Below are 15,478 nucleotides of genomic sequence, written 5' to 3' on the forward strand. Positions count from 1 at the left end.
AAGACCTTGTTTTGACAGAAAATACAAAAGCAGTGCTTCATCCAGTTAAGTCATCCATAGTAGGGCGAGGACAAATATGAAAAAAACAAAATGAAAATTCTCTTTCTCCATCCATGTTTCACTGGAGCTATAAACAAAGGGAATCTCAGCCTCCATCCAGGAAAGCCTGTTTTGTAATGGCTAACGCTTGGCTTCTCCAAAATCTCCCGGGTTGGCTAGAACGTGCAAGGCCGCTATGATTCCCTGGGGACTTCAAAGAAAAAGCCTTTATGCTTTTGGTCATAGAGGTGGATACGCTGTCTTCAAATTTAAAATGGAAAACGAGTCAAATTTAATCACCAGATTAGTAAATAAACAAATGATAGTCTATCTATATGTATGGGTTGAGTTGTGGCCCCAAAACAAGTGTTGGGGGGGAGTCCTGGTCCCTGTGGATTCTACTCCTATTTGAAAAGGGTTGTTCCCTTAATGAATGGTCTCTGTTTGACCCCTCTGGGTTCCAATATCTATTGCAATGGCATCACAATAGTTACGCATGAAATTCATGATAAAAGGGTTTATTAAGGAAGGTCACAAGTTGTAATGCCAGTGAGCAATGCTCGGGGTTGAGTTGTCTATCAGGATGTGTTACAAAGGTCTTTCAGGCTTGCTAGTCAATGCCCCAAGAAGCTTAGCACTGCATGAAAGCCTCAACCCAAAGGCATTCAACTCAAGATCCTTGGGTCAACAAACCTACCTCCCTGAATGAAGTGCCCAGACACATTCCACTCCAGGAAGCCTCAGCCCGAAGGCACTCAGCATCTCACGCCACAAACCAGCCTCCTGCATAAAAGCACTCAACTCAGCTCTACTTGCTCCGTGGTTACAGAAGTCCATTCCTGCTTCCTGCTCTGGTTTCTGCAGCTGCTCCTCTGATGTTATCGCTGTCTTGTAGATAGATCCAAGAGATTCCCTGCACAGAGATCTGGGATCCAGAAGGTGCAATCCATTCCTGGGTCTTGCTGGTCATGAGATTCCTCCTCCTGCTTCCCAGAGGACTCATTTTATGATCAGCAGGATGGCATTCCAGGGAATCCTGGTCACAGTGACTCACTCACAGGTGAATACTATCAGTATATTCTCTGGCCTTCTTGCCACACACCCAGGCAGGGAAAGGTCATTTGTAGGGTGTTAGAGAAATTAGATGGAAGAGTCACATGAAATATTCCATACCCCTGCGTTTTCATTGTTATATTAATAGATTCACGTCAGTATTGGGGGTGTCTTAGACCTAATCACTTCTGAGTTAGATAAAAAGACAAACAAGGACACAGGAATCATCTATGGCTGTGGTGGTACACACGTTTTCAACTGTCAAAATTCATCCATTTGTACACTTAAAAATCAGTGCATGTATCTTCTATAAATTATACCACCAAAAAGTCGTTGGCGTTTTGCCTTCAATAGGGCCAAAAAAACAATGGGAGATAGAAAATATCTTACTATTGTTTGGTTAGAACGTGATGAGTATTAGCCTTCCGACACTGTTCATTCTTCTATTTCTCCCCATGTTGGCAGTGACCACGTCCATTAACACAGAGGACACTGAGCCACAGGAAATGGGCACCTGGTCCTCAGATACCTGGAGTGTGCTCCTTCTGCTGGCTCCGCAACACTCACGCATGCAAAGAGCTTTTTACAGGAGTTAGAGTTTACATACCGCTAGTTTTTATGAATGAAATGATTCAGATAACCACATTACCTCGTGTTTCAACAGCACTGATGCATTTTCTGATAATTGTGAATCCCATCTTATCCAACTGTGCACCTAAAGGAAAGAGTCAGAAAATAGTAAAGGTTCCGTTAATTGTTCATTTTTTCTCTTTCCTAAAAGAAGGGAGGGAAGGCAGTGTTGGAAACTTTCAAATCCTGTCTAATGTATTCTCTACTTAGATGATGTAAATAAGAATTTATTTATGGGATACAAGGACATCTATTACTTATACTGTAACCTTAAGAAGGTTCTTAAATTTCCTGAGAACCTTTTTTCCCCATTTTTTAATTTATGAATTGGGTGATTTACAGAGTAGATCATCAGTTTTATATTCAACAATGCATTGTCTCATCTCAATAACTGCATGTCCCTCAATGTAAAACATCATTTAACCACTTCCTGTTTCCAGTTTACATTCTTTCTTTCCCAACTTGCTGAACTCTGTCCTTAGTTGGGCAAATGGTGCCCTTTTGATCTCAAAGGGTTGATTATTCTAAGGTGTGTATAGCTCATGCGTGTTACTGCTCCCCTTTCAGAGTGACTGCTTAGCTGAAAATGGAGCTACAGGGGTGAGTACATTCCAGTCCTGAAGGGTGACAAGGGGCCACAACACTGCCTGGGGCTCAGAAGAGCTTGGTAAATATAGTATGTGGGAAATGCACTTGAAAAGAAAATTTCATATTTTATACCATGTCCTCTGAGCTCTTAAAATAATCTTAATGTGTTCCTATTGAACTTAGAACACATGATCCATGTACCAGAACAGAATTATTTTTTAATAAAATTTCAGAATTTTTCTAATATAGATGCTGTCTATGATTGGGCTGGAGCATTTGTTTTTCCTTTAATAAAAGGCAAAGGTTTCTAAAAACTCCATCAGGAGAGCGAGTAACTTGGGTCTCTCCGTCTAGAACCTGGGGTTCAGTGATGCTAACCCTTGGCTGCAGAGGGGAGGCATGAGCAGCTCAAGAATTAAACTCGAGAGGTTTCCCAGGTGAGTCAGAAGGACTCCGCGAGGGCGGAGAGTTGGAGTGTGAGATAAGCTTAGGGACGTTTTGAAGGACTGGTTTATGAGTCAAGTATCTACTATTCATAGAGTTTCATGAAATGAAACTGACAGAATACACACATCTGTTAAAGGCTACAGAGAGCGGAGAGGGTCAGCAAACGACATTCAGCATCAGAAATGATCACAACGTAACAGGAGAAATGGAAAGGGACAGGCATGTTATGTTATAATGTTATAAATGAGCACTTACATCCTTCTGGTCGTGGGACGACTCTACTGAAACTATGGAACAGCTAGGAAGAGACAGGGAAAATTACTTTTTATATACCAAATCGATTAAAGTTATTCGATCAGACACATGTAGGACCATGCAAAATAAAACATTCTCGTGAATTTGCTGTTGATTGACCCTGCTCTTAGATCCAGAGATACATTCACAAGCTGGGAAAGCTGAATCAGCTCTGTCTTCTCTCCTGAGCTGTTCCAAGGCAGCAATCGAGATCGAGCACCACGGTTTTCCACGGTTCTTCGGCATTTATAATCCCAGAACAAGGACAAAGAAATCGGAGCAGTCTAACCACTCAGATTGCCCTCCATGTTTCACCACCGTCTCTATAGTGTGGCATTTACTTTTAATAGCGGTGACCCCTGCCGACAACTTAGTAAGTCTACCTGAAACACCAAAGTAGCGTTTCTAGTGCCGGTCCAATATCTGGAAGGCAAGCACACGTGGTATCATAAGAGGCCCTGTATAAAAACAGAGCGTTGTTCTCTGGAGAATGGCTTGCGTCGATTTCTAGGCTAGGCACTTGGCTCTCTACACTAAAGGAGAAGTTGTACGTGTCTCCCAGGTCACACAAACACTGGCAACAGGTTCATTGCTCAATGACCTGGTCCTGTGGGCTTTTTGCTAGGTAAGATCCGTTTCCAACGCGCTTCTTCATTTTCTGGAGAGAGACCGCGTCCTTCTCTTACTGTCGCTGTTGGTGTGTGAGGTGGCATCAAGGCGGTGCCTGCCCCGCTGCCCTGGCCTACGTCATCCTCGCCCTGCTATGTTTGAGTCCCTCCTGGTTACCGTGGCTAATAGGGGCTGTGGGTCCATCAATCGCAGGTCTTCCTCTGTTTTCACTGAGCCTCGTCCACTTTGGCCAGCGGGAAGGTTTTTCCCCCAGGAACTCCTAATAACTCGCCTAAAGTGCTTAACCTGCAATCTCGCTATCCTCAATTCTAAAAAATAGTCTGGCTGGACTTCTTCCAAGACAAGTTTGTTCATTCTTCTGTCAGTCCAATGGCATAGCCAATGTTCTTCACCCGCATCCTAATTCAAAAGCATTACGAGGCAAAATCATCGCTTCCTCCGTGTTTCCTTATTCAGGGCGGCTTTCGCACGTGTATAAAGTGACTGAAAACCCCATGGCTTGTGTGGAGCACACCGCAGTCCCTAAGGTGACATCCTGACTTCTCAACGCTCTCGGGAGAGTCTTTTGCAGCACACTTGCAAAGTGGCGGTGTGTCCTGTGAGTTACCTCCATGGCCGAGGGTTTTGGACACAATTAAAACGGAATCCTTGACAACTTCAATCTTTCCCCGTTTATCATGAGGTTGCTTATTGGTCCAGTGGTGAGGATTTTTGCTCAGCAACAGCCGCTAATCTATCAAGAGTAAAGTAATGCTTGAATAAAGTGGCAAACAGACAGCATTCCCACGTCTGTGCCTCTTTATCTTTATCCCTGACCAATCAGAGCATCTCTGGGACATGATGGTCACACAGTAGTGCGTACTCTACGCCGTTAGACTAGCCCCTCACCTGCTAAATCACACAATTCCAGCTGCCACTTATCTCATTGCTGTACCACCTCATGCTTATGATCCCATCTCCACTGAGGTCAAAATGCGTTACAAACATTGCTTGCATTCGTCATCCAAACCACCGCCAGGTAGGAAAGAGGCGACTGAAAATGCAGATGACTTCCTCAAGCAAAGCAAGTCAGAGAATGAGAAATAAACATTAATGACACGACAGCCTTATACATGCTGCAGAACACGCCCAAATGAACGCAACCGCGAGTTTCAGCAGGAGATGGTTTCGCACTACGATGGCACACACACCCAACACAAAAATAAACACCAGGAAACTCTAAAGGATTTCAAATAAAAACTCAACCATCGATTATTCTTACAGCTTCTTTTCCACCCAGTGCCTCCATCCACAGCTGCCTTTCCTCTTCGGAAAACGCCTGCAGGGTCAGGGCGACGCCGGGCCTGAAAGACACCAGCACCAACGCGTTACTGCTGCTACTAGAAACCCAGACCTCCTTTCCTCCTCCAGAGGCTTTGCTGCAGCGGTTCTCAGCCTGGGGGGTCGAGAGACTCTTTCACAGGAGTCACCTGAGACCATCAGAGAACACAAATATTTCACAATATATAATTAGATATTGTTTTGTGATTAATCACTAATGTCTAATTATGTTCTATTTATAACCATGAAAATATATCCTGCATAGCAGATATTTACATTACAATCCATAACAGCATAAAAATAACAGTGATAAAGTGCAATGAAAACCATGTGCTGGTGGGGTCACCACAACATGAGGCGCTGTATGAAAGGGCCGCGGCACAAGGAAGGCTGGGAACCGCTGCTCTACTGGGATGATGCCTTTCTTGGACTATAAAAGAGACACGTGCATTAGGTTAAAACTGATCACCTTATCTTAAATTTGTTCAAGTTTGCAGATGTTCTGCTTTCTTTCCGATTGAGGATTTTCTCTGTTTTATTTTGTTACTGTTGTTATTGGTTTCTTTTTAAATTGTTTTCCTGTATATGAAATCCAGGATAGGGAAGTCTTATAGAGACGGGAACTGGCCTAGCAGGGGAGGTTGAGGGAGCTAATAAGGACAAGGATACGAATGAAGAAAATGTTCTAAAATTGACTGTGGGGCTGACTGTACAACTCTTAATACGATTGAACTCTTATTGACTTGTATGGTTTGTGAATTGCATGCCAATAAAACTGTTGGAAAAAATAAGAAATGTAACCTCCCTGCACAAGACCCTCCCTCCCCCTTCCTCCCAATTTCATTTCCAAGAAGACAACACTGTTAGCTGGTTGGTCTAGTTCCTTTCCATTGTGTAGTCCTTAGGAACAAATGTCAGTAGCTCTCAGCTCTGTTTATTCCTCCATGTGTAGACGTGCACCGGAAACTCATCACACTGAGAAGAACATAAGGCAGAAAGGCCACATGTCATTCCACATGAACTGTGGGTGGCTTGTTCAGGGAAGTCTTTTCCTTTGTTTGGAGGGGGGGGTTGCGGGTTACTTTGATACCAGAAAACAAAATTGTTCTGGCCAAGAATTAAAAGTCAGCGTCAATGCCCCAAAAGGAGAGAAAGCTGGAAATGGAAATAGATGGCTGAAACGGAAACCAAGTATTAGTTTCCTGGTGATCCTGAAGATGCGTTGGAAAGTCACCGCTCCCGCAGCAGCACTTCGTGCCCTTTCCCGACGACTGGATCACCTTTTCCGATGAAGGCAAGCTGTGAAAATCAACTGTGCTTCAGTGAGCATTACAAGTCTTCTACAAGGCCTGGGGCTCTCACAGAAAACCCTGTCCTCTCCCAACACACTCCCACGGGCATTCTGCTCTCGCCTGACACGATGGGTGTGAAGCAGGAGAAGCGTACAGCTCACAGCAAAATCACTGTAACTAACACAGGCTGCGATGGAGAGGCTCTCCTCTACAACCATTTTCTCCAGCCGTTATGAAGTGTGTGTGGGGAGAAGGTGGGGAGGGGGAGACAGGAAAGCCACCAATGAGCCCCCAACCCACTCCTGAACAGCAAAATGGCTCTTTATTGTTAACCTTAAATGTCCTCCCACTGCGGCTGGCTTCGCCATCACCTTGGCACAGCCGAGCTGGGAACGACGGCTCCCCTTCCTCTCGAGAGGCTGCACAACGGCATCCTTTTGGAGCAGGAATCGAGGCAGGATGCCCAGACAACCAAGCTGTGTTTTAACATTCCCTTGCCGGGGGCAGGACGATTCTGGCCCTTATTCTTAGTAACCCACACTGAGCTCAGGGGACTTAAATAAGATTGTGAGGGAAAACTTCAGATGGCACTTTATATGTGTTAAGTGATAGCACAATATTTACACATCAGGTCTCAGGTCTAAAAGAATGCTCCATTCTTGTAAAGAATAAAAGATATCTAGAGGCCTAACTAAGATGTCCTGCAGCCACAGGAAGGACCTGACCTGATAGCCTGCTGGGGAATGAAACTGTTGGAAGCTGGTCCAGCCACTCAATGCCTGGAGGTCACAGGAATGATGTGGCTCATCCTCAGTGAGACCAACGGCTTTAGGTGGAGGAGCAGCATTATCAGATTAACAATTAAGGTGGAGAAGCAGCATTATCAGATTAACAATTACAGCGGCACTCTGGATTCTGAGCAAAGAGAGAACTGAAGATAGGCAAGAATTGGAGGCAAGATGCGAAAGGGCTGGGAGGACACAGCCAGCAGGGTTAAAAAGACAGAAAAATTAGTGGACTTGGAGACATATTGAAGACATGCTTCTAACAAGCTCTGGGCAATAAAACAATGTTCCAAGAAAAAAAAAAAGACAGGTCAATTGTAATAGAGTTAATAACTAAACAAATGACTCGCTAAATTACATGTATATGTAATTTAAATGGGACAAAATTGATTCTTAAAAAAAATGTCTTATACCCGCTAGTCTCTTTTCCCTTTAGTCTTTTTCCTTCCCCTGTGGTTTTCTATCGACGTTCACATGTGACACGGCAGTTAATGTACCTCAGTTAGATTTAACCACGTGGCACGCAAAGCACCAAATAGAGATGCTGGGTAGGGGGGACACCTGGTGACTCTTACAGCGTTGTTGTTGTTGTTAGGTGCCAGCAAGGCAGTCTGCACTCATAGCAATCCTACACACCACAGAAAGAAATACTGCCTGGACCCACACCGTTCTCAGCGCTGTTTTTATACTTAGGCCCATCTCCTCTAATTTTACCAAACACGGGGCCCCTTTCCAGGGACTGGCCTCTCCCGATGACATGTGCAAAGTACCTGAGATGGAGTCCCCCCCCATCCTAGCTTCTAAGGAGCATTCTGGCTGTACTTCTTCCAAGAGAGAGATTTGTTTGCTCTTCGGGCAGTTTTGATGCTTTCAACACTCTAACTCAAATGCATGGGTTCTTTTCCTGTCTCCACCCCGTCTTCCCTCACTTCCTGTCGTCATACAGTTTTCACACGTAGATGCAGTGAGTGAAAGTGCCATGGCGCGTCAGACACACGATAACCCTCAAAGTGACATGAATGCCACCAGCACTGTAAACACCAGTAGGGTCAGCACAGTGGACAAGTGGCAGCAGTGCTTCCAGACTAAGACAGGCTAGAAAGAAGAAACAGGTGGCCCTCTTCTGAAGGATGCACCACTGAAGCCCTTAGGAAGCACAGTGGACACTGTCTTGAAAATTGGGACAAAACAAATAGGAGCTGAGTGATGAAGGGCTTGCAGTTATAAACCCAAACTAGTGATGCCACAGTAGAGAAAACCGTAATTGCCCAGGCCACTGGTGAAAGTGGCATGTTACATCAGGTATAAAACTCCAGTATGGAATAAAAAGTAAACATTTTTTTTAATTTAAAAAGGTTTTAGATGCACTGCCTCCCAGTAGGGCAGGGTACAATGACTCAGAATAATCTTTAGCCCTCAAATGGAATAAAACATAGAATACACCTGTAGAATAAGCGAGACTGAATGGCCATACAGCACCCACAAGGAAAGAATTCCTTTTCCTTTTACATATTATAAATAATAATATGGTGACTCCCAACAATTCCACTTTGGTGAACTACTTCACCACACTGACGAGTCTTCAGAAATGTGTATGGATTGTGATAAGATCTCTGAGAGCCCCCAATAAAATGATTTTTAAAAGAAAGAAAATGTCACACTTGAAGTAACTTCACACAAGGCTTGGTTCCCAACCTATCCACAAAGACACCCCATCATATGGACCCTCTATTTGCCGAGTCCTTGCTTCAAACAGTGTAGGAAATCTGAAACCTGTCTGCTAAACCACGCTGGAGAGATCTTGCAGTTTTCCAGTTCCCTTCTCTTTTGCGATAATCAATTGCTAGAAAATCATTAAGCAAAAATGAGGCTGTTGGAAATACTACAGACATTTCAAAGTATGCTATTAATAACATGCCATCTTGAAACCAAACTATAAACATTTTGTAGTTTGAGAGAAAAAGAAATATACTATTAATAAATTTTAATGGCTATATATAAGATAGCATGATTAATATGAGGACAGCCAAACACAGAAAACTTCACAACTGTGTTTTGGACTAGTCACTTTTTCATAAAGAAAAAAGCATCAATTGTATCTTAACCATTTCAAGGAGAAGCCAAGATGGCAGTGTTTGTGGCTGGGCGTCAGTTAGAATGTGAGTAGAGAAAACCATCCGAGTTTGTTTGTTTGGGTCCTGGGATCCAATATTGCTACATTTCACTACATTGGTTTTAGCCAAGGGCACAGTCATTCTATTGCTCATCTAACTTAACAATGCACTTCAACCAAACCAATACCCAAGTACCACCTGTGTGCCAGATACTGTTCTATGTTCTGAACCGTTCACCACCCACAATGAATGAAAGATGATGCCTGCTGACAATAAAAGGCAAATGTATAAACTTCATGAAGAAAAATAATGGACCCAGTAGGAAACAGACTTTCCAGGACAGTATTTCTTGACTTAGGACCATAATTATTATGCCTGTAACACGAAACACTCGAACTGAAATCCTAAAGAGGTACACCTTAGGTTAAATAAATTCTTGTTCTTCAATCAGCTTCTCAACTTCTTTCCATTCGGGCATTAAAAAAACGTTTTGTGTAAGTGTGCTTTTATGCGTCAGGCACTGTCTTGGGTCCGGCCCCCCACCAAGAGAAGCGCACAGTCTGGGCAACTATTTTCTGTAGTCCACATGTTACCCGCTGCTAATTCGCTCACAAGCGTAGGTTTTGCAGTTCTGCCAAAGCGTGCGGAAGAGAAGCGCTTTCTTTGTATTCTACTTGATAGAGCTTGTGATTTCAAAAACACGCAAAAGTGAAAGGAAACATTTATAAGGTGAGTGGGATGAAATCATGACTGTAAACCGAGGCGTTGCTAGGCAAAAAAACCTAAAGAGCAGCTACCAAGTCTTACGATGATAACAAGCAGGAAGATTCTAAAACTTCTCTAAGATGAAGGTTGAAGAGGAAAAATAAAGCAACAAACGGCTCATTGCAAGTCCTCAGCTAGATGTTGTTAGGAAAACAGCTACATTTCATTATTGGAGAACCAAAGATGTATAACCTTACAGAGCTGCGGCAATCATATTCATTTTCTCATACGGTTTGCTTGGAAAGACACATGACATAGAAATCTATAAATTACATATTTTTTAGAAATGATAAGAATCTGTTTTCTAATCTTACAGCTTACTACGGATGAAGCGCCTCTGTAGTAATTTCTTTATTCGGTCGACTGAAAATATGTTTCAAACCTAACGAGCGACTTTTGAAGGAATGGAATTATTTGTTGACGTGAATTCAAAAAGACTGTCGTTTCAGCTAGGAACAGAGAAAGGTGCAAAAGAACATCATTTCTACCCTACGGTGCCAGCTAGGAATGACTCGGGTTGTTTCTGCTAGCGATAGTCTTTTTAACGCCCGCGCAGCGCCTGGACTGTTCCTATTGTTGGGTGCCACTGAGCAGGTTGCCGCTCACAGCGACCGACCACTCTCGTCACTGTTGCTGTGTCATAGCTCACTGCCGGAACCCCTATCATTGTGGGTCTCCCTCCTTTTCACTGACCCGCTACTTGGTTGACACGATGTTCTTTTCCAGGAACTGGTCTCTCCTGATGACAGGTCTAAAAGAACCCATGACAAAATCGGATGTAAGCCCACCAAGGGGAATGGGCAGAGCAGAACCCTGTAAATACTGTGCATGGTGCCTTTGTGGGGCAGGACCTTTTAGATAAGGTGGATGGAGCCCTGGCATGGGGACTGGTCAGTTTTGTCAGCTCAGTAGGTTTACAATGAGCCATTCCAGAGGCTGAAAGCAGGATCTGTCATCAAGAGTAGCTCACTCCATCCTTTCTATCTGAGAGCCCTGGGCTGACCCTTCTTGTTCCCAGAAGCAAACAGCTGGGACACCAGCTGCGGCAGTCTTGTGGAGAGACACGGAACAAAGCAAGGGGCAGAGAAGCAGCAGACCAGCAAGAGGCAATGCAGTGGCTTCCCAGCCCATCCAATGAGAAAGCTCAGTACCTTTGGGCAGAACGCTTCCTGGAAAAGTGGGGTACCTATTGGTCCTGAATTGGCAGGACTAAAAGAACTCTAACCCTTGCCCAAGCAGGTAGATCTGAAGAGGAGGTGTGGCCTGAACATGTCTGTAGGCGCTGCTTAGAAACTGTCCTGATCAAACAACTGAATCTGAAGCATTCCTGACATGGAACTGCAACCTGTTACATTCCTAATAAACCCCACAGGAACCAGGAGCATCATCTGTGGGGTCTGCGTAGCTAGTGTCACGAATGAGCAGAGAAGTAGAAAGTTCCGGAGGAAAGATGGCTGGAAGTCGAACTGATAAAAAGGTTGAGAGATTAGAGGCATGTATGATGACTCTTTCTCGTAGGACTTGGCTTTGGGCTGTTCATTTTGATTCTCCTTCTTCTTTGTGAAGTCAGAGACGGTCAGATGCCACCCCAGACCATTATGGTGCATCTTAATAATGAGAACATATACAATAAATTAAAGGGTAGAAACCCACACTGCCAGCTCGTGATGAACCTGTAAGACAGAGTAGAACTGCCCTGGAAATCTTTACGAGAGCAGAAAAACTCATCGTTCTCCGTCGGACTGCCTGGTGGGTTTGAACTTCTGACTTTGCATATGTCCCGCTATTCCACCAGGTAATGATGAGATTGTTTAAAAAGAAAAAGAAATAAAGCTGTCTGAGCACAGAAGATACAAAGAACAAATGAGTTACAATCCAGAGAGCAGCAAGCTCTTCCATGAACAGAAGAAAGCACACACCGTCTCTCTCATCTATGGCAGAATGGCAAGAGAAACCATTAAGCAACCACAAAGCCCAGTCTCATTCAATGACAAACTAATTTGACTTAGCCTGTACTCTCACAAGGAGCTCTCGTGGTGTAATGGTTATGAGTTAGTTGGACTATTAACCACGAGGTCAGCAGTTCAAACCCACCAGCAAATCAAGGGTTTCTACTCCCATAAAGTGTTACAGTCTCTGAACACTTCTACCTTGTCCTATGGGGTTACTCTTTGAGTCAGAATAGACCAATACATAAATACTATATACTTTCGTTTCTACCATTTTTTTTAACGGAGCATTGAACTACTATTTTTTTTACCTGGCATTGAACTAAAATCTACAAGAGCTACAAAAAAAATCAAAAATATAAAACCTATTATCAAGAGAAGAAAAAGTCAAAATACCCAGAGATAGCCCACACATTTGGAAACAATCAGGCAGAAATCTAAAATAACTAAAAATATGGTTAATGATTTAGGGTGAAAATTTGGTCAAGACGGCATAACTTGATGGGGAAATGTAGCATACAAAAACTGGTGTAAAGGTAATCATGATGAAGAATCATTTACATAAGCTGGACCCAGTAAAGAATCAATGAATGTACATATCAGTTAATATAAATCATCCACACTTAAACAAATAAAAAATACACATGGGAAAATATGTGTGCTAGAGAATTTGCAATCTCCGGACACAATCAAACAATCTAACAGAATGCAACTGGGACCCCAGAGAGAGAAGAATCAGAAAAAGGGGCAAAAGAAGTCTTTGACACCAGAGTGACTAAAAATGTCCTAAAATGATAAGCAACATCAATCTACATGTGTAAGAGCCCCAGCAAAGCCTCAGCAGGAGAAAACAAAGAAAGCCCTGTGTGGGCACATCATCCTCAAACTGCTGGTGCAACACGGGCAAGGAGAAAAATGGAGCACGGTGAAGATCAACAGTAAGGTGGACGGCTTGTCCTGGGGGGAATGCAGACCTAAACACGAAGGACTGCCTTCTCCGGAGTGATGTAGAGCCAGGCTGTCAATAAAGAATTTCTATCCATTAAAAATGAAGGGAAACTGTATTTTCTGATGGACAAAATAGCAAAGAACTGCAGTAGGCCACACGAAAAGGAATGTTCAAACGAGCCTGAAGGACTGACCAAGGGCAATGGCACGATCTAGAAACCTAGTGTTACAGAAGAACACCCATCAGAAAGGGAACATATATTGGTATTTTTAAATAACTTCTAAAAATAATGCATATATTTATGTATACTCAATGCTTAAAATAATACTGATTTCATAAAACAAACATGGTAATGCATTATTGGACGCTATTGCTTATGTAGAAATAAAATATGTAACAAGAGCACAGAAGGAGGGGCAGTGGTGCTGCTGCAGCTGGATACAGAGGGGGTCTTCAAAAGCAGATAACTGCACTCTACCTTGGATTATGGGCTATCATAAAAAACGTTCTTTATTGCCGTGTGTGTGTGTGTGTGTTGAGTTTTGCTGTGTTTGTTTTCCCTAGAAAGGGGGCAGTAGGCCAAATAAGTTTGAAAACCTATGCTCTAGAATGAAACAAAACTGGCAAAATGTCCCTAATTGTTGAAGCTGGGTAATGGTTCTACGGGGATTCATTATACTTCTCTACTTTCTGTGAAGTCAGGATTTTGTCCATAATGAAGCGTTTCAGACAATATTCACGCCTTAAAGAGTAACCCGGTCTATAAAGGGGACGGTAACGCGAGGGGGTACACACTCCTTAGACTCTTGAGGGGAAAAGGGCGGCACTTACCCACAAGTTCAGAAGGATTGGGAGAGGAGGAGGAATGGAAACAGGGAAGGAAGGAAGGAAGGAAGGAAGGAAGGAAGGAAGGAAGGAAGGAAGGAAGGAAGGAAGGAAGGAAGGAAGGAAGGGAGGGAGGGAGGGAGGAAGAGGGGTCAGTGAGGTGCCATTGTGGGGAAAAGCAATCAATGAGACAATGAAACAAAATGGGTGTGAATTGCTGAAAGCTGATTTGCTCTGTAAACCTTCACCCAAACCACAGTGAAGGTTTGCTTGTCATTGCTTAAAAACAAAGAGCACAAGAGAAGAAAAGGCGAGTTATGACCACTGCGAATCACAAGGCTAGCAGTCTAAGCCAGCAGCCACTCCCCGTAGATGAGGCTTTCTAGCCCAGTAAAGGGTTGCAGTCTCAGGAACCAGGGCCAGTCTGTCTCACTGAACGGCTATAGACAGAATAGACCTGATGGCAGTGAGTTTGGTGTTGGGTGAGGCAGATACTGAGACGATCCTAAAATGCATATTACGTATAACTAGAATTAATATATCCAACACAGTGGCAAAGAGTCCATTACACTGAGCCAATATAGGGGTTCTGAGACTACAAAGCTTTATCAGAAAACAAAAGCCTTTTCTCCTCGAGAGTGGCTGGTAGGTTTGAACAGTCTTGTGGTTAGCAGACCCGTATCTAATGCAATATAAAAAGTAAATACTAAAAAAAAAAATCTACCCAAAAGAAGATAGCAAAGAAAGAATACAAGAACAAAATGTGCTTGACACAATGGATGGATGGATGGATGGAGACAAAAGTTGTACGCGCCCCCAATAAAATGATTTTTAAAGGGGGAAAAGTTAGATGGAGAAATAGAAAACAAAAATCAGATAATTTTTGAATGAAGAAAAAATACAGTAATCATAGGAAAAAGTGCTCAACATCACTAGACGTGAGGGAAATGTGAACTAAAACTACTCTGAGCTAATAATACAGTCACTCGAAAACAAAAACTCAACCACCAAACTCACGACCAGGAAGTTGATTCGGACTCATAGTGACCCTGTAGGGCAGGGTAGAACTGCCCTGTGAATTTCCATGACTGCAACTCTTTACAGGATCGGACGGTAGTTTCAAATTGTGTACCTGTGGTTAGCAGCCCCACTAGTAACCACTGTACCACCAGGGCAACGTATACAGCCACTATACTGCTTAAAATAAGCAATTGTACCATTAGAGCACTACAGGCTGATGGAAGGGTAGAGCAATAGTACTCCTCCTATAGTGCTGGGAGGAGAGCAAGAATACTTCGGAAAACTCATTTGCCTGAAAAATCAAACATACACATACCAGAGTCAAGCAGCCATATACCTAACAATTCCACTCCAAGGTGTGTATCTAAGAGAAATGAAAATGTCTGCAAAACCTCTTGTGCAGACATGTTCTTTCTTGTCTTATTCACACACGCTTTCAGCGACGCAATACCCTTCACATTGAAACCTTGGGGGAAATTCTTATCACTGTCAATTCAGATGAACAGAACCAGTATGAAAGATGGCTTTCAGTGTCCCATTACCATTTTTAGGGGAAAAAAACTTAAGACTCTTGCCAGAAACACTAAGCCTGTACATGCAGCATACACCAAAAAAGGCTCGTTCCAATTCTGCTCACTCCACGTTCTACCATTTCCATTTATATTCTTTAAAGAGAACTTCCTTTTCTCGCTACACCAGACTCTTTGAAGGCTCCAACGGCTCACCACCCGGTAAAGCCACCCAGAGCTTCCCTTCCATTGGAATATGACTTCATCAG

General features: G+C 43.3%; 1 protein-coding gene across 2 annotated transcripts in view; it reads right to left on the reverse strand.

The window, feature by feature from the left end:
* Window positions 1–15,478, reverse strand: part of ARHGAP10 (Rho GTPase activating protein 10) — a 350,687-nt gene that overhangs the window by 168,713 nt on the left and 166,496 nt on the right. For both annotated transcript variants that reach the window (XM_075543716.1, XM_075543714.1), the window contains exons 11-13: window positions 4,943–5,024; window positions 3,013–3,055; window positions 1,742–1,807 (exon numbers count right to left, since the gene is read on the reverse strand). In XM_075543716.1, the coding sequence (XP_075399831.1) occupies window positions 1,742–1,807; window positions 3,013–3,055; window positions 4,943–5,024 (191 nt within the window). The remainder of the gene's footprint in view (window positions 1–1,741; window positions 1,808–3,012; window positions 3,056–4,942; window positions 5,025–15,478) is intronic.

Source organism: Tenrec ecaudatus, chromosome 3 (genome assembly GCF_050624435.1).
Source record: "Tenrec ecaudatus isolate mTenEca1 chromosome 3, mTenEca1.hap1, whole genome shotgun sequence".
In the NCBI taxonomy this organism is placed as follows: domain Eukaryota; kingdom Metazoa; phylum Chordata; class Mammalia; order Afrosoricida; family Tenrecidae; genus Tenrec; species Tenrec ecaudatus.